The sequence below is a fragment of the Apteryx mantelli genome, chromosome 16 (assembly GCF_036417845.1).
Source record: "Apteryx mantelli isolate bAptMan1 chromosome 16, bAptMan1.hap1, whole genome shotgun sequence".
NCBI lineage: Eukaryota > Metazoa > Chordata > Aves > Apterygiformes > Apterygidae > Apteryx > Apteryx mantelli.
Window position 1 is genome coordinate 19,307,733 of NC_089993.1, and position 21,749 is coordinate 19,329,481.

General features: G+C 49.9%; 1 protein-coding gene across 1 annotated transcript in view; it reads right to left on the reverse strand.

Annotated features, from left to right (window-relative positions):
• Positions 1-16,962, reverse strand: part of CACNA1H (calcium voltage-gated channel subunit alpha1 H) — a 255,797-nt gene extending 238,835 nt beyond the window's left edge. Inside the window, exons 1-2 of the mRNA XM_067305989.1 lie at positions 16,882-16,962; positions 16,304-16,602 (exon numbers count right to left, since the gene is read on the reverse strand). Coding sequence (XP_067162090.1) covers positions 16,304-16,587 — 284 coding nt within the window. The 5' untranslated portion in view covers positions 16,588-16,602; positions 16,882-16,962. The remainder of the gene's footprint in view (positions 1-16,303; positions 16,603-16,881) is intronic.
• Positions 16,963-21,749: the final 4,787 nt, after the last annotated feature.

Below are 21,749 nucleotides of genomic sequence, written 5' to 3' on the forward strand. Positions count from 1 at the left end.
GTAGGACGCTCAACCTGCGTGCTTTACCTCTCCTAACCCATCTGGTCTTTGAACGAGATGTGAAAAACTAGAGTCACGTTAATCTGAACGTCAGATATTCATTGCTGGCCAACAAGCATCTCTTTGGCCAGCGGGGAATGGGCCTGATCAATCCGGTGCCGATTCCTCACGTCAGGTTAGTTTTTATTTAATGGTATGGCTCTCTGAAGTCGAACATCTCTGGCAGCTTCAGCTTAAGGAAGCGTAGCCTGATGTTTATAGTAACAAATCTAATAATCAAATACAGTCTGGTAAATGACAAACTGTTTATTTTCCCTCACATGAGGAATTCTTTTAAATGGAACGTTTCAACAGTTTTATAAGTCATTTACATGGCGATGTGCTGGGTATTGTCATAAATCAGGGAAAGCAGCCTCATGAATAATTTCAGAGATTCCCCAGACTAAAAATAATCCCAAACAGGAATCTTCTCATCATGCTTTGACTAAGGAACACACAAGTGCATACTTTTTCTTAATTAAGACAAAAGAAGACCCCAACTGACTGCAATTTTCAGCCGCAAGTTGAGCAGCGCACGCCAAGCGCTGGACGAATTTGGCATCCCGGCTCGGCAGGATCACAGACGGCTTCGTCCTGCTTGCAAAGCGCTCAGCAATTTTGCAGAAGCGGTCCCTTCCTTTGGAGCACCCACTAGTGTGGGAGTCCAGCCAAGCCGTTAGGGAAAAAAAACACATATGCACAGACGGGAATGTATACATGACTCTAATTGCATCCGCATCTTCACAACTGTCTCCACCATAGGAATGCACCTGGCTCAGCTCAAAGGTTTATCTAGCCCCTGTCTTTGGCAGTGGGCAGGAGCAAATATTTAAAGGAAAAAAAAACACTTGAAAAACAAGGGAAAGTAAAGTCATAGCCCTCCTCATATTCAATAACCAGTGGGATCTCTTGATTAAAAAAAAAAAAAAGAAAAGAAAAAAAAGAAAAATCAATAAACGAATAAAACAGAACAAGACTTCCTGATTCTACAAAAGGATGATGAAAATCCTGCTGTAACTTGCTAAGTGTCATTGAATCTAGCTGTGCCACCAAGAGAGAAATCTGGCCTGCATGAGAATAGAGGTCATGACTGTACTCAGCCCCCCATCAACGCCTAGCATCAGCTCAAGGGTGAAGGTCTGCTCCAAACTACCCTAGGGATGATCAGCAACTACCCATGTTAAAGGAGGTGCTTCCCATAAAAACTGGTGTAAAAATAAGGTGATAAGCTCAGAATCAGGTCCCTGGCACATTTACTTCTAAATCTGCAAGTTCACCCAGCGTGTCTGAAGCCTTCATCTGCAGGGACAACTGAATCCTAGCAACATTTCATTTGAAATATTTCATACGCTTCTGGCGGGAGGGGGGATAATACATTCCTTTCCTACCCTGCTTTAACTTGAAATATGTAAACAGGGAAAGTCAGCTGAAATCCCACACTTTCCCCAGACAGGCTGTGAGGTAATCAGTGGATGTCTGCCCATGTCAGACTTCGAATCCCATTTTGCTTCATGCATGTCATCTGTGGTTGCAACCTTCCTTGTGAACTGGAGCATCCATTTTGCAGCTGAGGTTTGACATCTAGTGGACAGACGGGTCCTGAGAAGCTGCGACAGAGCAGCCAGGAGACACTGATGCAAAGTCACTCTTGGAGCCGTCTGCAAACGCGAGGAACAGCGGCCCGCTTGCCGCCCATGACAAGCCACGCAACAACAGGGGCATTTCTCCAACCACAACAGGCCAAGCGGCGCCGGAAGCGGAAAGATCAGGCCAAGATGGTGACCTTGACGGGCCACCACCCCTTCCAAAGGTGCCGGTTCCCAGCAGCTCTGTCCTGGCAGCTACAGCCCTGGCTCCGGGCCGCCAGTTTGCAAACTCCTATAAATCAAAGCATTTATACCCAGCAGAAAGGCAGACCGGACTCTGCCCTGGGCCAAACCACCTTCTCTGTTAATTTAGATGATATGGGTCAGACACAAAGCTGGGGCCTCCTAAACTCACCACAATCCTCTGGAAAAACATCTTGAAATAAATGAATCAATCATACTTTTAACAAACAGGAATAGGATATAAAACCAAGCATTTTAAGTGCCCTCCCAGATAACTGGATAAATGAAGAACTTTCTTTAGACCCAAGTAAGTGAGATTAATTTCAGAAGAGGCTGAGATTTGCATAGCGGCCTAGAGATTCAGCATGCCAAGTTTCCATTAAAATTTATGGGCTGGAGAGGACCAGAACTTCTACAGGAAGGCCAAGTTTTGTTCAAACTTTCTTTCCAATTTATAGACAAAAGCAGCTTGGGGTAGAAGCTTGCATAGGCTCTGAATGAGAAACTACAGCTTTGAAAGGCTCTCCAGCTCTCCAAAAAGGGCAGCATGTCACAGTGTACCAAGAAAGCAATACCGCAGGACACAACAGCAATGCAGAACTTGACAGATTCTGTTCTTCTTGGCAGTCCCATTAAATGTAACAGGCCTGTGCACCTTTTTAAGGATGCCAGTCCGGGCATAACAACACAAAGGGCACCTAGTGGACATCTAGTCGCCTTGCTACAGCAGGCAAAATAACAGTTGTTTAGCAATGGATTGCACCAAGAGCCATTTGAAGTTGTATAAAACCTGGAGAGCATCCAATGTGAGATTGGATCAAGACACGCTCACGGGGCCAAATGCATTCCTTTATGCACCAAGTTCTCCGGGGGAGGGATCGTCTCTCCGTTTCACAGTCTGAAGATACAGAGCCCAGCACAACCCAGCCTCTCCGACTAGGGCATATCATGCAAATAAGGAATGATCGCTCTGGAATGAGACTCCTGCGAGATCTGCAGCAGGAAAAATAAAGACTTCTTGAGTCTTATTCACCATTTTCACCACTGGCTGCTTCCAAACATTAAGCTATGTCAGCCTGTCGTTCCATTTTGCTGATACCGTATCCTATTTTGCATGATATGCTTTTCTGCATCATGACATTGCCTTGCCTGCCAAGGACACGCACTGGCAAAAGGAGGACTCAGTGATAAGGAAGTTTCAAAGGGCTCTTGGAAGGAATTTGGAGGAGGCGAAGTGAGTGCAGCGGGCCAGACAGGGAAGAAGCACAACTATATTTGCAGAACAACAGGCTCGGTTAAGTCTACAGACATCATAAGACAATATAATGTGGAACTGTATTGTCTGGGGAATGCTTGAGAAGAACCTTAGCATCCAACTGTAGAGCCCCATATGTTTTGATAAGAAACTGTTAAAGGCACACTTCTATAAACACAAGTCACATTTTGTATAGATACGGGCTGTAAACGTTACGTTAAAATACCTCAATTGCCTTGAAGCCGATTCATGCTCTACAACTGCCAAGAGAAAAAAAAAAAGTGAGCCCGGGATATTTCAGCTTGCTATCTGAAGTTATTTATAATAAACTCTGACTGAACTGAACATAATGGGCCAAAAGAGCACAGGAAGCTGCGCTGAAGGGTGGTAAAGCTTACACTGCAATTCATCACCCTTGCTGCAACACCAGTGCACAAACAAGGCAACGGGTCTGGCTTGTATCAGCCAAAGCCAGGAAACGCAGGGTTAAGGCCAGCTTGAACTAGGTCCTTAAATGACCCCCTGACATTAGGCGTCTAGGGACTCCACATCCTCTGCAATGCTACTGGTCTCAGCAGGACATGATCTTCCATCTTCTATGGAAGGACACGATCTTCCATCTTCTAAGGAAGATCAGAGACTGCCAAGGAATGATGCCTCAGATGTAGTCCCCCCCTTTCTGGTGATGAGCTGATGGCTTAAATCCATCCTTCAGCTAATACTGCTGGCGACACTGACCCATCCTGGAGAGCAGAGATGTGCTTTCAAACGCCGCGTTTAGAGCTAAACTGACAGCTTATCAGGACAGAGCGATACGGAGCAGGCGTGTGATTGACTTTGCCTAACTGATCTCTCCTGTCTTGCTTAAGGGCAAACTCTACAGCCCTTACTGCAATGAGCAGTCCCCCGGCTCAGAGCAGGACTACGGTAGCGAATAAGCAAAACAGGCAATAGTCTTTCCATGGCGAGAGCTCCGTGCCCACACCATCCACGTGCCAAAACTGTCCTCAGATAAACAGCAATAGCTAAATACCAGATAAGCTCACAGCAAGGCAGGACTGTTGGTGCTGATGTTGAATCCTGTATCCAGCATCCAAAGCCCAGACATGATTTAGCTGATGTTGTTCCCTCTCCCCCATTCCACAACCTCTGCCTGTCCTTCCTGGGGCTGGGACCTCGCTGACCAGAGGTTCTTCTGGAGCATTTGGAGAGCACCTACCACATGCAGTGGATGGTTTGATAAACTAATCTTAATCTCTGTTACCCTTTTCTTAGATCAAGTTTTTCTCACGGATATGAGCTATTTTAAAGTTCACGAATTAAGGATACTTCACACCAGGCTGATCCTGGGGAGTCAAAGCTCCTCCACCCACCGCTGCGACTCGCCTGCTGAGCGGCCCCTTGCAAGTCGCCTCATCTTGTCTTGGCTTTGGTTCCCTTCCTACTTTCTGCAAGACGCTTCCTTGCTTTGTCTGAAGCTCTTTCAGCCCTGGACTGCCTCTCAGCACATGCTCCATGGCACTTAGCAGAGCGGCCCTCAGAGCAGAGCCGGGCTAGGCCTAAGTGCTGCCCCGATGCAAACAAGACTAATGCAAAAGGCAAATGGGTTCCATAATTGATCACCCGCCTGCCCGAGAAGCAGAGCTGCTAGCTAAATCCCTTGACAAACGTACACGGGAAAACCGAGCAGATACTTGATAAGAACTCAATTCGGCTACAAGAAAAAGCAGCCGTGACTCAGCAAGCCCAGGAAAATTTCAATATATGAGATATGTTAAAAAAAAAAAAAAAGTAAAAACAGAATAAAAATAGTCTTAAGACACTCCTCCATTTTGATATGGCCAAGCACTGATTTTTTGCTCGTCATGGTGCACCCTGCTTTAGCAGTTTGATAAGATTGCAGCTCTTTGTAGCTCTGTACATCAAGCCGCAAGTTAGAGGCAGAGCTGCCTGAGAGCAGGGCCATGCTGGGGGTTCGTACACCATGAGAGCGCAGTACGGAGCCGGGCTCAGCAAACGGGGCTAGTCTGTGACGCGCGAGACAAGTACCTGGCCAAGAACCTCAGCGTGAAATTCCTCCCTTCTTCTCCCCTATCCCGGCCTCAGAGAGTCAACGTCAACTTCAGCGGGCCCAGATTCCCCCTCTTTAAATGCCAAATTCTTCATTCAAAAGCAAGGTCATACTTAACAGTGAAAACAAGCCTTTGCTAACAGAAACGATCTTCCAAGACTATGTGAAATATAGCATTTTTTTCCTGCCCAGAGCAAGTTCCAGATCACAGACATTAAAAATAGATACTCTCACAAGTGAACATTTTACTGAACCTCATCAGAAAAGTAAAGAACAACAGGATGCAGAAACTAAACCGGCTTCTGTCTTGGAGAGGTGCCCTCAGGACCAGGCTGAGCAATGACATGGGGTACCTCACCCCACGCTCGTTCTGTGCCTTGATAAGGGATTTAAGAGTTCACGGTGGTCAATCAGAAGCCCTTCACGAGCCTCGATTCCCATAAAAGAAATATGAAACAGCAGCGAGCAAATTTTTACTGCAGCCTTATAAAGCAGAGGTTTATACTGGAGCGGCGGAGAGACCCTCGGCTACAGCACTCCAAGCCAGCCGTCGCGACCGCAATAAAAGTGTCTCCAGCAAAGGCATACGCTGCAAATTGCAGAAACAACGTTCAAGATCACTGATAAAGGGAAACCGCCACAAGCACATTGCAGACAGAAGGCCCTTTTTTGACTCCTCTTCTTCTATTACCAGTATTGATAGAGATGAAAATAAAATCTTTAGTGGAAAATGAGGTGAAGGAATTTCCAGCGTATTTACAGACATGGCATTTACCAGTACTCTTGGGAGTGGATCCAAGTCTCTGTCCTTGAGAGCCTATTTAATAGGAAAACTAACATCTTGGGGTATGCTTCCCCTTACTTCCTCCCTCCAACCCCTCTGTCCATGTCCGGAAGTCAGAGTTTGTAAAATTAAAATATCACCCTAGAAAAGAAATTCAGGAGAAACAGATGGGGTGATTTTTTCAAGAGTTGCTCTGTACGGTTCAATCCTCCGGGCTATGAAATTCAATAAGCCCTAATGTTCCAATTGCTATAAGCCACCTAGTCCCCATCATGCCAAAGTTGCTCACATTTAACAACAAAATTACGGTGTACATTATACCATTACAGGCTCTGCACAAGCACACTTACAAAAGGGCTTGGTAATAAGAGGCTGGTGATACATAACGTGTTTAGGGCTAAATCCTGCTCCTGACCCCATCAGCTGGGCTGGTGTTGAAGTTAACCGACCTGAAGCACGGGGCCAAAGGAAGAAAAGGATCTCAGTTTCTTTTCCAAACCCGAATCGCTCATCACCCACCGACATCTCCCTGCACACCACAGGTGGAGCCCCAAAGTTGGTGACAAAGCTTCTGCGGTTTCATTATTTCATCCCAGGACTTCAATCAATGCTTTCAAATCCATCAGACTGGGTCCTCAAGGACAAAGCCGACCAAGGAATAAACTTGCTTGCTATCAACCTCTAAGAGAGAGGCTTTCATTTCTTTGCAAACAAAAGGAAACTCGTTCTGCAAGAAACAACAGCAAGGACACAAACAAGGAGGGTTTCCTGCTTCTCTATTTTAGGGCTTATCCCGAGGATCTTTTGATGGGTTGGAGGTGAGGAGAGAAACACTTGAGTTGCCTCACTCCCCCAGATGGACAGCTCTGGGGAAAAGGTCCACCAGGTCTCTGCTAAGAAGTCCTGCTGTGACTGCAGGTCTTGCTAGCTCTGAATGGAGCTGGGCAGAACGGCTCCCTGCGGCCCAGGCTCAGGTCTCTCCGTTCCCCAAAGGGGCAGGTGCAAGCACATACATATATATACATAGGTAAGATATACACACACATATATATAGTGTGTAATTTGTGCACACACACACACAACGCCCACACATTCATTGTACTACTTCTGCGCACCTCAGCTTTTCCATCAGCTGTGCTTGACACCTAAGCCCAAAGAATTTCCCATGCGGTTCCACCAGCTGCAGTACCGAAAGCCTTGGTTCGCCTTAGCTCCTGGTTAGCTCTTCATCCTTTCCTTTATCTGTCATCTTCAAAGAAGAAGGTGGCAGCTCATCCTTTCACTCCTTAACCACGTCAAGAAGAAATCTGGGCTGCAGCTCCTTCGAGATGGGAAGGGATTCGTATGCAAATACCTGCGTATCCATCACAAATCCCAGAGGGCTTAATCCGTGCGTATTTGAACAACAACAAAATTAAAACAAACGCGTGGGCGAGGCTGAGCGCGATGGGGATCAAAGAGTTTTGGTAAGCAAAGCTTCTCAAGGGCCCAGGGGGAAGTCCCCCCCAAGACGTCCCTATTTGTACCGTTCGTCAAACATCGGAGCTAATCAAACTCCTCAGCCTTCTGGAACGTGGCAGATGTTCCACACGCCATGTACCATAACTCGCGGTTTCCTCTTTCTGCAGCACAGTTTACCAGAATGTTAGATATTCAGGCAAATCTCCTCCCTACTTTGCACAACAAGGATGGAAGAAATAGGCAAGGAGTGCTAAAGTAGCTTGAATTCACCATCTAAAGGAGCTGTGATCATAAATACACGTACACACATACAGAGTCATCTTATTTTTCTGGATAGCTTTCAGCAGCATTGCTTCTGAGCAGAATTACGAGATACTACTAGCTCTGTGAAAGCACACAATTTCCATCTGTCAAGAGAAATGGGCAAAATTAGATCTTGAATCTGTGCATTTAATCCATTGCCAAGCTAGTCCGACTGGTACAGTGCTCAGAACAGATTTTAATTAAGGAAAAGAAAGAGGAAAATTGTTTTTTACAGCTGCATCTTGTCAAAACTCCACTCGTCCGCCACCCCCCCCCCCCGAAAGGCCAGCTCCGGAGTGACCAGTCTAATATTTCATTGCAGCAGGAGGCTCTGAATAGTCCTGGAAGACTGTACGGAGCTAATCAGCCCCTAATTCACTTTCAGTTTGTCTCTATGCAGGCTGATGACTTCTAATTGCTGGTTCAGAAATACAGTGTGCACCCTGATGATTTTAAGTTGCTCCAAGTTATCTTAACTATATGGGGAGATCACATAATAACCTTCCTCCTACCCTGGGCAGCTAAATATTCCCCTAAAATTGCATCTTTCTTAAGAATCACAAAGCTGCTTCTACAGCTGGATTAATGGATTGGACCCAACACCAGATGCTACCTTCAGAATTAACGTCAAAATCTGAGCTCAAGTTCTCTTAAAACATCTGTGTAAATAGAGGTAACATATTTCTTGCATGAGTTTTAACGCTAGTGGCAAAGGTTGCTGTTGCACCATTTGGAGGCTGCACCGGTTCGAATTCACAGAGGAATGCGGGATAAAATTAAGACACACCTGTGTTTTTCCGAGTGTGCATTTCGCAGAGCCGAGCCCGCTCCTGCAGGACTCCTCCCGATTTACACCGGCCTAAGGAAACAGCAGATCACAAGCTATGTGCATAATCCAGTGCAAAACTAACCGGAGCTTGGCAAAGAGGCAGCTCTCAAGCGCTGCTCGTCTTCTGCAGAAGCAATTTAAAAAACAAAACAAAACAAAACAACAAAAAAAACAGAAACATGATTCAGAGTTCATTCACTGTAAACTAATGTGATCCCGGTTGCTCTAATGGAGTTGCTCCAAACATGTCATTTAGACTGAGCATGTCAGATGAATCTGAGATTTTGCTTCCAAGAAAGTCTGGGAGAAGGCTGCCAACTAGCCCCAGCAGGAGCAGGTCTGAGACCCAAAATTTGAAGCAAAAAAAGCCAAGAAAAAGGTAAGCAAGCATAACCTGTAACAGTCAGTCTGTGACAGGTTACAGCTCCTTGCACGAACTCAGTCATAATAAATCTAAAACTATTTTCCTGTTTAAAAAAAAAAAAGGCTCACTAAAATAAAGTAAAACGTCTCAGAGACAGCTCTATGATATTTAGGAGATCTATATCCAACTTGGGGCTAACATTGCATAAAATTCATTTGTAACCCAAGGAAAAAGAGATATTAACTGGAGGCTCAGACCTTCTGCTCACATTAATCAGCACAGTTCTGTAGCTCTGATGCATTGGTTTACATTTCTAAGGATCTGGCATCTAGACATGCTGGAAAAAAAATACATATGGTCTCAATACATAAACCAAGCTTTCAAACAAACTGCAAATTGAAACTGCATTTATTGGTTCCCATCAGATTTGAGAGGTGAGAAATCTGAAGGCAACTGGAAAAACTTTACAAAGTGCAGTCTGGGATGCGTCGTGCAAGTGCCTTGAAAAGTAGCAAATTAATTGCTATGAAGTGTTATAAATTACAGTCTGGAGTTTACAAGTAAACTTTAGTAAAATCTGATGCAACAGTTAGCTTCTCTCTCAGCTTCTCACCAGAGGGGAACATTCAATAAAGAGCAATTTCAAAAAAAAAAAATAGTAGAAAAGGAAAAGCACGCGCACACGCACTCTAAAATAATCCTAACAACTGCCTTCAGTGGGACCATACATTTAGTAAATTCAGTGGGGAAGCAAAGAGAGTTAACTTTTGAATGAACTGGCTTTTGTAGAAAAAAAAGCACTAACTAGGTTAAGGGATGAGGAAGAAATGGGTATGCAGGAGTCTTCTAAATGCATTGGGCAAATTAAACCTGCTCGGAAATACCTGTTGCAATTCTGACTTGGAACAATACAGAGAAAAAAAATCGTAAAACTCAGATGAACTGTGCATTTAGCTTATAATTAAAACACAAATGCATTAGGGACAGTGGTTCCAGTCACAGCCAGCGCCGGGGGTCGGTCTCACCAGCGTAACGGAGGGTCAGCAATGCTGGATCAGAACTGGGGCTTGGGGGTGAAGAAGGAGGATGGGGCTAAATAAAGTGCTCTAAATTAAGTCTTTACTGAGTATTATATTTTTAAATATTAAAATAATGTCAAAGTTCTAATTCTATTGTCCTTATACTTCTGATTTACTTTGTACACTTTGCTCAAACGGGCTTTTTCTCTGTTATGAGTCAGCTTCATTTCATCAGACACAACTTTGCTTTTCCTTTCTCGGGCACCAGCACCGTGTCCTTTATCTGGGTTCCCTGTGCTCACGTTCCTGAATTCGTACAGGTATTGCCACAGAACGCCAACCTTTGCTGCAAAGAGATATGGCAAAGCCTCACCTGTTTGGTAAGCACTTTTGTAATCAACTTTCTAACCCTTTTGGTGCAAAAGTCATTCTGAAAACAGGAGGCAAGTGTGAACTAACACCTGCTCGAGTTTGCAGAGAGCTTAACACGTTGCTCTGCCAGTGCGAACTATCAGTCATCCCCTGCCCACGGCTCCGCGGCTGCGCAGCCACTTAATTTGACATTTTTCCTAAATATCACAGGCTTCCGCAGTTTCGCCATAGGACAAGCGTTTCCAGCTTCGGAGCCACACTCTTGAGGTTGGCTGGACGGGAATAAAAGGCATATCAGAGAGGTCCAACCTCTGCCCAGTGCTTAAGGAATGAGGAGTTCGATCCTGAGCTCAGAGGTGCCCGAATCCGCTGCTGGGATCACGACAGGCCAACTAAGAGATTTTCTGTTGACACGAGAAAGGAAACGCACGGCTAAACTGTTGATTAGATATCTTGAGCCAACACAGAATGCTGAAATGAAAGGAGCTAAAACAGGGACACATGTGGACAACATATTTTTAGACGAGTTACAATTTACAAGACTTTTCTTACTTATGTCTCTAATTGCTTGTCATTCAGTGGGAGATGCTGCTGGGTGCACAGCACCTGCTCCTTTCATTAAATTCAGTAGGCGTCGTGGATGCTCAGCAGCTCTCAGGATGAGGCCAGAAATACATTTATTCTCTGACAGTTCTTTCCACTGCCTACTAAACATTTTATTTTAATTGCCATATTTATATTTGGCTTTAACAAGCTATGATTTGGTCAAACCCTCCCATTGCAATCGCCAGGCTACAGCCTGAGTAAGAGCAAATTAAAAAGCAAAGCCTTCCTGACGAACCTCTTCAGATCTGATCCAAACTTTATAGCAAAGTAGCATGCAATCAAAAGAAGTTTGCCGACCTGACGGGAGTCTAGACTGGGGAATTTATAGCCGTACCTCCACGCACTCCAGTGTAACCCCCCTGCAAGCTGCAAAGTTGCAACACTCCCGTGAAACCGGGAGCCGGCGCACGCTAATTGTGCAATAAGGAACAAAAACACGGTCGCAAGACTCCTGTCGGAGAACAATTCCTAACACAACCCGGCAAACAGCTCAGCCCCATCCCAAGACCCGGGAGGGGGACGGAGCGAGGGCTACGGCATCGGCAGTCGGTTCAGTTAAATCATTTGGCACGAAATACGCATCTCACCGTCCACGTCCCCTTACAGCCACCTACGCTTAGGCACGCTTCGGAATAACCCGCGGGATGTTATCGGGGCCATTCGGGCTGGCCCTGAAGCGCTTGCGGGGATGGATCCCACTGCTCGGGCTGCAAAACAAGAGCAAGTGCTGCAAGGAGAAGCACTTCAGAAAAAAAAAATCAGATTCGACGCTAGCAGAGACTCTACCCAAACAGGAGAACGGAGCCAAGTCCCACAGAAATCAGCTGGCACCAACAAGTGCTGTAGCCACTTGAGAAAATAAATCAGAGGAGCATTTTTTTCTGACTAAGGCACCCAGAATTCAACCTTTTATGAATCACTAAATGTTTTTATGAATCACTAAATAACTAGCAAAGTTGTTCTAGTCTTATCAAAACCACGCGGCAGAGCTGCCACTTGGCGCTGTGATGGAAAGCAGGTTTAATTACCGCCGCATGTTACGTTCCGGGTTACAGCGTGCTTCTCCATGCAGCCATACAGTAAAACCCCGCGCCGCTACGCAACGTATTGGCAGCCGACACAAAGTCAGCATTCCTCCCAACTGCTCCACCTCAAGCACGTGGACCGCGCCGGCTGCCAATTGCCGTCGCAAACTCATTCCTGCGCTGCATGTGCATTAACCAATACCAGCCACGACCTCCGTCAAAATCCACCCCGAGGCACAGGGGCATCTAGTGATTGACAACAAGCGACGCGACACTTCTTTCACCAAGACGTTCGCAGCAGTGAAAAGCTACACTAAAGGAAAAAAAAAAAGGCAAAAAAAGCAAAAAAACCTCCCCCACCCCAGTGGCAATCCACAGCCAGCTCTGTGCTTCTGCAGCGCCGTCAATTAATAGCGGGGCTTGCAAATAGCCGGCAAAGAGCCTCGCGGAATCGCAACCCCCAAACCTCGCACTACACCACCCAACACGCACACCGAGTACACAAAGTCCCACCCACGGCCCTCTATAAATAAACCTATGTAGGAGATCCAGGACTGAACGAAATAAGTAAGTTTGCTTCCAATTATATATATATATATATATATATATATATATATATATATATATATATTTTAAAGGCAAACAAAAAGTAAATGAGCAGTAACAGAGGGACAAGACAATAAAGCTTGACAGTGAAGAATTAAATTTAAACCACTGCCTGTATCACAGCAACTGCATGCGGGTTGTTTATTTGCTCCAGACTCTCACCAACAAGTGAATTTCTCGTTAAAGCGGAGCCCGAAAGGTAACGCTGGAGTTCCTCAAGCGATTCCCGGGCGGGAGGCAGCGCTTGCAGACCGGCGGAGCCGAACGATGCTCCGCAGCGGCTCGGCAGAAAGCAGCCGCAGAGCGACGCGCCTAAAACTAGCCCGAAAGCTTTAAACTTCTTTGGTTAAACTTGCTTGGCCACAACCCCTTGATTACGGCTTCCACGCGTGGAAAAACCTGCTTCCTGCAGATCTTTGGCTTTCTGTTGTTTTCCAAGTTTGATGGCTTTATTAATACAAACCCATGCAAATTGGGGAGGGGATGGAGGAGGGGGAATGTATCCAGGTTTTCCCTAAAATCGCCAAGCCGAGCCCAGCTTTTGCAAAAATACCGCCGGGCCACCTGCGGCATCTGCCGTGCCCCTTCGCCCGCGCTGTCGCCGCCCCGCAGAGCTCCCGCTCGCCGCGCCGCGCGGCTCCCGAGCCCGCCGTAAGCCGATCCCCGGCCCACCTGTCCCCCGGAGAACCAGGCAGCCGCTTTTTTTAGCTATTTCTAAGCCTGGCAGTAACCCCACCACCACCACCCCGCTCCAGCCGCAGAGGGGAATCACGCTTTCGGCCCCTGCGCTTCGGACTTCCACCTGCTCCGGGTCACAGGTCCGCGCTATCTATGCCGCCGGCAAATATTCGGGGCGGCTGGGCTCTTGGCACGGCTCAAGCGAGCCGGATCGATGCAGCTCGGCCTATGCCGGGAGGCTGCCAGCTGCGCGCTCCGGCCGGGCTCGGCGCCCCGGAGCATCGTGCCCGGAGGCGCCCCGCGGAGAAGAGCTGCTCTGACCTGGACGTCCATGGCGAGCCCCGGCGCTTCTCCACGGCCCCGTAACTCCTTCCTCGGCCCGGCGGCACGGGGGGGCGAGTCGTCCCGCTTGGCTCCCGGCGAGGCGGGCAGGAGTTTTGGGCCGGGGTGAAGGCACCCTCGCGTGGTCCAGCGGGCACCGACCGGGGAGATGCCCTCCTGCATCCGGAAACCCTCAGCGAGCGCCGAGCGAGGGGGATCGCCGGAGGGAGACCTTCGCCCCGACCCTCCCCACACACAAATCACACAGAGGACAACTCCCACGTGGAGGGACGGCACCAGCGCAGGAGGAACCTCCGTGGCCGGAGGGCTTCCTGCAGCCCAGGTGACCGAGCAGCTTTAGGACATTATGAAGTTACCTCCCTTCTTCTTGTAACACAGGGAGATTTTTAATGCAAACATAAGGCTCATTATCGCGGTTTACCGATCTTCGCTTTCGGGCGGGCAGGCAGACACAACAATCGCGTAAGCGGCTAGAAACCACCTTTCCGGCTCCATCTTTTGTTTCAGGTTATTTTACCCCTCCCCCCCCCCGACCCAGACAGATGCCGGGTGACTCTCGGCCCCGGCCGCGTCGATACGGCCACGCTTCTCCGGCTATCTGTCTGGCTGGCTGCTTTCTAAGTTTCACAGAAATGCTTTGGTGGCATTCCTTCCAGAGCCGTTTGACCTTCAGCTGACTGCGAGTCGACACGCACGCAGCACTCGGCGCTCGGCACGGCAGCTCGGACTCCGCAGCGTCTCGGGGGCCGAGACACGCATCTCCCCTCCTGGGTCGCTCCGCAGAGCTTCGTTAAGCATCTTCAGAAAACCCAGTCCCCGGCAAGGCGAGCCCTCCTTTGAGAAACTTAAGAGTCAACACCGAAAGATTATCCTCGCTGCAAAGAATGGGACTGCCAGCCTTTGGAGACGGAGGGAACTAGAAAAATTCCAGCAAGGAGCTTGGCCGCGTTGCTATTTGATATGTCGGGAGCATTGCTCTATTACGACCAAAAACATACCAGCTCAAAGAGCAATAACACCGTAACACAGGGCTCATGTCGTTTTTATTAGCTTTCTGCCTCATTATTAACCCAACGTCACAGTTTCCATCTACTCTTATGTCACACAGATAAGTTTTACGAAGGAACTTTGTCTCCCTGGAATTCTAAAGAGAGACGTTGAAATATGAAGTTCTACCTGATCATAAAAGCCCAGGGTCACTCCACAGTGACGCGAATACACTTCTCCATAAAACTCACGCCCTCAGTGGGGACGTTGCTTTGTTTTCTTCCAGCTGCAGGTTAATTCGTCAACCCTGGTGGACCTGAGGACAACGAAGCTAGCGTGCCATACGGGAGAGCAGAACGCTGCCCAGACCTAAAGAGGAGGCATCTTCCTACCATCTCCCCCTGAAGTTTTCAAACACAATAACCTACTCTAAAGACAACAGATCTGTCTGGACTCCTTCTCAGGTGTAACAGGAACACAGTCCCTCCCTCAAATCCCTCCAGGACTGGATATATCACTTTTTTGCTATGGAACCACCATCTACATTTAACATTCGTACAGCTAAAGCACCGCCGTAGAGCGCCACGACTTGTTTACTTCTCCCCTCAACCCGCACGCACGCGGGAGCCCAGCTCCCCTCTCGCAACGGTGTAAACCAGCAGCATCTCTGCAGAAGCCTATCCTTAGTGCAAGCCTACTTTAAACGAGAGGAGAACCAAGGCAATAAAAACTGTGGGTTTTTCCTCCAAGGATTTCTCCTAATAACAGAGGAAGGCGGCATTCTGAGCAGGATTGTGCAATTCCCCCTAATGACAACACTCGACTCGGCGGTGTTGCTGGGGAAAACAGTGATCTCACACGCACATGGGCTTCTCTGGTTAACTGAAGCTAGATCAATAATAATCATATTAATAAATAATGCTTTTAATAGCAATGGCAGGATATAGGCAGCAATCTACAGACAGGTATCAAGGATAGGTAAAAGCATTAATTATCTGCACAGTGTCGATGCTCCTGAACTGACGTGTGGAGCAAAGCTAAAAGCTCACTTTCTGAAGATTATCAAGACAGACTGACAACTCTCAGCTTTCGCACAGGCATTTCGGGTAAAATTCAATTTTCTAGATGTCACAACTGAAGGGAACACACTGCTCTTTTTCATTTAACATTAATAAACTGGGTAGAGGACACGGGGGAGGGGGAGAGCGGGAGAGGTTTCGCTGCCCTCCTTCCCTGCCTGCAAGTTGCCAACGAACAAAAAGCAGAGGGGAGTTTTCGGGACCGAAGCGAGCGCAGCATGTGCCTTCCCGAAACCAACTCGAACCCGCTCCATTTTCCCTGCGACGAGGAAGCACAAAACGCACGCCGCGCTCTCTTATATAAACAGCGAAAGGGTTAGCGCCGGCCTGAAATTCCCCACGGCGGCTAAAATAAATACGAGGTCGTCTTTTAAACTTTGCTCCTTCCCACCCCTCCGAGAGGGGAGCGAAGTTGCAGGGTTTCTCCCCGGCCGGCGCCCAGGCGGGTGCTGGGGGGCCGCCGCCTTGGAGCCCCCCGGTGCCGCTGGCGCTCGACACCCGCGGGATGCCGCCACTCGCCGGGGGGATGCGACGCGGCCCCCGACGGAGGATGCCGCGGCGATGGGGGGCTCGACGCCGGCCGGGGGGGGGGGGCCGCGGCCCCTCGCCCGAGGGGGCGGCCGGGGGGGACGCGGTGCCGGGGGGAAAGGATATGGGTTACAGACCAGCCGGAGGCACCAGCTGCGCGGGCGGGTGGTTTGCTTGAGGCAGAAGAAGGCGGTGGGTGCCAGGGCCGGGTAAGGCACCTGCTCCTCCTCCTCGGAGGCCAAGTCGGGCGCCGGGTCGCGGGCCGGGGAGCTGCCGGAGCCCAGGCTGGCGGCCACGGAGCGGCCGGCGCTGCGGGCATCCTCGTCGTGCCCGGGGGGCGAGGCAATGGGCACCCGCACCTCGTCGCCGGCGAGCCGCTGGAAGGACTCTCTGCTCTCGCCATCAGTCATGATAGCAGCCGGGACCTGCGGGCGAGGCAGCGGGAAGGGGGTCGGGGAGGCGAGGGGGGGTGGGGGGGGGAGACGCCGCCGCCCCCCCCCCCCCCGGCCCCGCCGGCTCCAGCCGCAACAAAGCCGGGCAGCGCCGGGCGAGCCGCCCCCCGCCGCCGCCGGCCCCGGGGGAGCCGCGCCCGGGTCCGCCCCCCGCAGGACGCCCCTTCGCCCACCCGCTTTGCCTTTTCTTTTATCGTTACTGTTATTAGGAAGGAAAATTGATGGGGGGGGGGGAAGGGGGCTGGTGCCTACCTTAGTTTGGCGGAGCGAGCTTCCCCCACGAGCATAGCCGTGCCTTGCAGTTCACATGGGACCAGGCAGCAATGGGGGCCCCGGGAGGCGACGCGGCGCCACCCCCCCCCTCCCCGCTCGGAAAGGCGGCGGGGGCAGGGGCAGGGGCAGGGGCGGGGGGGCTCGGCGAGCGGCGCCCGCCCGCGGGGGGGGGCAGGGAGGGAGGCGGCGGGGGGCAGGCGCGGGGGGGGGGGGGGGCACCGTCCCCTTCCTCCGCCGACGGTAATCCCAGGCAGCGAGCAGGCAGCGCCGCAGCCGCTTCGCAAAGCTTCGCCCGTGCTGAACAGGAAACTTCGGATTTACCGGGGGAGGAGGGAAAAGCGAGGGGAGGAGAGAAGCAGAGGCGGAGGGGGCTGGGAGCCCGGCGGGGCAGGGCAGGGCAGCGAGGGGGCGGGCGGCGCCGGGAGGAGCCGGGGCAGCCCCGGGGGGGCGGCGGCGGGCTGCCCGCACCCCCCTTCCCCTTCCCCGGCCCCGCCGCCGCCGCCGCCTTTGTTCGCGCTGGGGGCGATGCACGGCGGAGCGCAGGTCGCCCAGGCCCCGGCAGGAGCCACCCCAGCAGGGGGGAAGCAGCCGGACCCCCCCCTCCCCAAAGCAGGGGGAAGCAGCCCCCCGAAGCCGGGCTCGCCCCCCGGGGGGGGGTGGGTAGCCCCAGATTCGGGGGTCCCCGCTGCGGAGGGCTGCACCGACACCCCTGGAAACCCCGCTCACCGGCCGGGGCTTTAATTCATTAGGTTTAATAAATAAACGCATAAGCCCAAGTTAGAGGTCACAGCATTTTAATAAATAAGGATCGGCTCTTAAATTGCAGTGATTTTAGCTGAGTAGCTAATCTGCTCAAGGGCTTAAGCTTGGAGGGATCAGAATAAACAGATAATAGAAAGTCGTTACAGGCACCGTCCCCTTAAACTCTGCTTAGGAAGTTTTATTCTTTTGAGTTATTTCAAATTCTGCGAATAATGTCTGAATGTAGTGCAGGCGGGGGGGAACGGGGGGAAGAGCGAGATTAAAAAATGTTAGCTAGATACATTCCCCTCAACTGGAATCTTTTTAAGAGTGAGTTCATTATATACCACCACATTCAATTTGCAAATGCAGCTCCCAATGCTATTCTTCATGGTTAATAACTGGGAATTGATTGAAAAGGGAGGTCATGCAGCTTTCAAAGCAGAAAGAGCCGAGCCTAATGGGGCTAGTGAAGAGATGGTTTTACATACACACTTTCAATGGTTGTTTTATTAGATGTTTGCAGGTTGTGATTAACAGTATGTGGCAATTTTATTATTGAACAAACAATGCTTCTGACAAGCAGGACCCAGCCTGCAAAGCAAACGTGAACTGCACAAAGAAGCGATTGCACCTGGAGTTTCCACACATTTATACGGGCTAATTAGGGCAAATCATAAATTACTACAGGAAGGGAAGATTTGTATGGGAGTTGGTGTAGCTCTTCTCGAGCAAACCGTCTTCCACTCATGAATTATCGTCCTTAGGAGAATGACCTTTACAGGAACAAAAGCAGGTATACTCGCACGGGAACGGGGAGAAATAGAGGCCAGCCTCGAGAGCTGACGACTGCTCTTGACCCTCTCCCGAGCAGAGAAGCTGCCTAGCGGGTACGCTGCCTCCCGAAGCCGTGCGCCGCGAAGGCGGGATGCTTGCTCCCATGTCTAACAAATCCATCTTCAAAGCCGTTCCCCCAGCAGCTGTCGGCCAGCGCCGGCCCCGTCCTTCGCCAGCCCGGGGCTGCGGGGAGGCTCAGAGCCGGCGCAGGCTTTCCCACATCCTTCCCATAGCCAGACAGAGCATGGCGAGCGTGACATTTTCGAGGTCTTAACCTGTTGCCTGGTGGAGAGTATTTAAAGCCAAGAGCCTTATTAATAAACTCCACGCGACCGTGGCAGCTGATAAGGGCTTTTACTGTAAAACAGGAGGATTTTGAAGGCAGCTGGCAAAGAAGAGGCCCAATTCTGACCGCAGGCGGCCTTTTTGGCTCATAAGGCAATTGCTGTCAAAAAGAGACGACGTTTTGGTGACAAAAGTATTTCCTCCCTCCCCTATTTCCTGCTTAACCCACATGCAGTGGTCGGGAGGAGCAGGCCAGGTTCTGCTCCGTTCGCTCCAGACGCGACTCCAGCTGCCTGCACCGATGGCAGGACAAGCTCTTCGGCTTTACGCTAGCCAGAAGGATCCGGCCACAGCATTTCTTTCCCTAATAAACCACCAGAAATTTTGAGATCAATACCGATCTGCGGATGCACACGGCATACCTTGAGCGGGCACTTGGCTTGCAGAAGCACAGCTGACATAAGGGGATGTGCAATGCTCTGAGCTGGCCCTAATAAATCGTCCCCCGCGGGCAGGCGCTGGGGCAGATTCCAGCCGCCCGCGGGCGCGGGAGGAAGGCTGGCGACGCGCAGCACCGCAAGAGATGTGCTGCCCTTGCAAGTGAGGTACCACACATTGCAATGACCCGTCGTGGGAGAAGCCACCCGTCACAGTCCACCACCGCGGCCAAAACGCCACCGGCAGGGTGCACTCGCACGGCTCCGAAGATCAGGGAACCACAACGGCTCCAGCAGCTGAGAGAGCAGATCTGCCCCCACCACTACCTGCAGGACACGGACTGAGAACATCTAACCTCACCTTTTGCCTCATCTTCCCCCTTTCGCTTTATTTAGCACGAAGTAGCAATTTACTAATTTTTGCAGAAAGACGAAATAGAATTTTGCAAGAAAATGCCCAGCTGTCTCTGGCATTTTTCATGAAGAAGCCACTTCTACTTAATATTCCTGCTTTGAACTCATCTAGATGCTTTCAAAGGTTATTAAAACCTTCCAGTGACCCTGCCGAAGTATTTCTTTCCCGCTCTGCAGCCTGCTCAGCTACAGGGAAGACGGCCGGACTGCGCTCGCAGCCGCTAAGCCCCGAGCGGGGAGCGCCCCAAAGGAGACCCGCTGCCGTACCGCCGCCGTGATGCCCCGCGGGGGTTAAAACGGACTTCCTCCAGGGCAGCGGCACGCCGAAACGGGGACCCGAGGCGGCTCGCCTGCCGCTGCCCTGCCCTCGCCGCAGACGCCCGCGGGATTCGGAGGGGAGCTGCTGCCAGCGTCTATAAAACGTGCCGGGTGTGCCGCCGGAGCCCTCCGTCCGACGAAACCCGGGCAGTAAATCACCCCGCGGAGCACGGCTTAGTGCCCTCGTCTGTGGCTGTACGTGATGCACAGCCTCTTCCCATAGAGTCATGGGGATCAGCTGGAAAATAAAAATAAAAATTAAAAAAAAAATCCGATTTGACTTTCAGGGTTTGACGCTGGCGTTGCCCAGATTAAGATGAGATCGGTAGGTCAAACCCACAGTTTAAAGCTTCTTTGTGTTTTTATGCCTATTGAGCTGACTTCTCCAATATGAAGTCTGACAGAGGTGCTGAATACTTTATGTAATTCTTCTTTTTTTTTTTTTTTTTAAACTGGATCTAATTCTAGCTGACTCAAATCTGGGTTTTTCTGATTGCAGAAAAACCTTCAAACAAGGAACAATCTAGCTAATAGTGCTTGCATAAATCATTCTCACAATAATGAGTATCTGTGGAGTGAATTCATTTAGCTAAATAGATGGAGGACCACTTTAAAGTTATTTAGAAAGATTAACAAAAGAGAAGGGAAATGAAAAACAAAATAAATTGACGAGAGAAGGGAAAATTGTATTAGAAACAATGAATTTGTAATAAATTCAAAATGTTAAGGAGAAATTTCCAAAAAAGGAGATTGGCACCATGGTAATTTGGCTGTGCTGGTGCTAAAATGTATTTTTAATTAAAATACACGAGATGTTAAAATGCATTTTAAAATAGATAGATAAATAGGTCCCTAGCCAACATTGTATTTTTACTTTTATGACTTTCAAATTCACCAATAATTTGTCATTTCCTCGGTGCAAGAAAACACTTACCTCCTCCAGGGCTATTTCTTCCATTCCACTCAATACACTTCCATCAACCAATCTTCTCCAGAAGGCCAAATTGCATTTGTTCCCTGGGATGACAGCAGGGCATACTCCATTCCTGCTTGGCATCTGCTCCTTTTTCCATCAAAACCCATGGCAAAGCTTCTATGAATTTGAACCAGAGCAAGATTAGGACTTTTCATGGACTTTGGCACCTGTGGCCATCTAGGCTCATCACTCAGCCCAAGGTGCTGGGTACCCACCAGTCCAGCCCCAGGGCCATGGCCACGATTAAATGGTCCTCCCGTTTCACACAAGGAGGTAGCTATAGCTTTAGCTGTCACAGAGACCCTCACCCCTCCCAGGAGCAGACCTTAAGACCACGGTCATTCTTCTGCCACCCTTAAAATGGTGCAAAGAAAACACAGCCCCAAGTCTTGCATGATTGTGACCCCCCCCCCCCCCCTTTAGCTAGGGGTACCACAGCCCAACCTACAAAGAAAAAAAAAAAACCTCTCACCTCCAGATTTGGGTCCATTTCCCATCCCTGCTGCTGGTTTCATCGCATGCTTGGTGGCATCACCAGGGCCACTAACCCACCATAGCTCCCTTGACATACCAGCCGCTTTCCAGGTGGAGGTCCCAGCCTCCAGCATTGCTGGTCTCGCAGCCCCTCGTCCCACCAACTCTGCAGCTGCAGCACTGCCTGAGCTACGGTGGAGGGACCCACAGTCAAGCCTGCTCAGTTTTGCCCTCTGTACCCGCCCAGCTGCATCACTGCCCACACAACCTGGAGGAACCATCCAGTAGGTCCCCACAAAGAGCACAAAGGCTTTAAATCCTACCTGAATCCACAGAATAGGGCTTGAGCAAAAATGAAACAATGC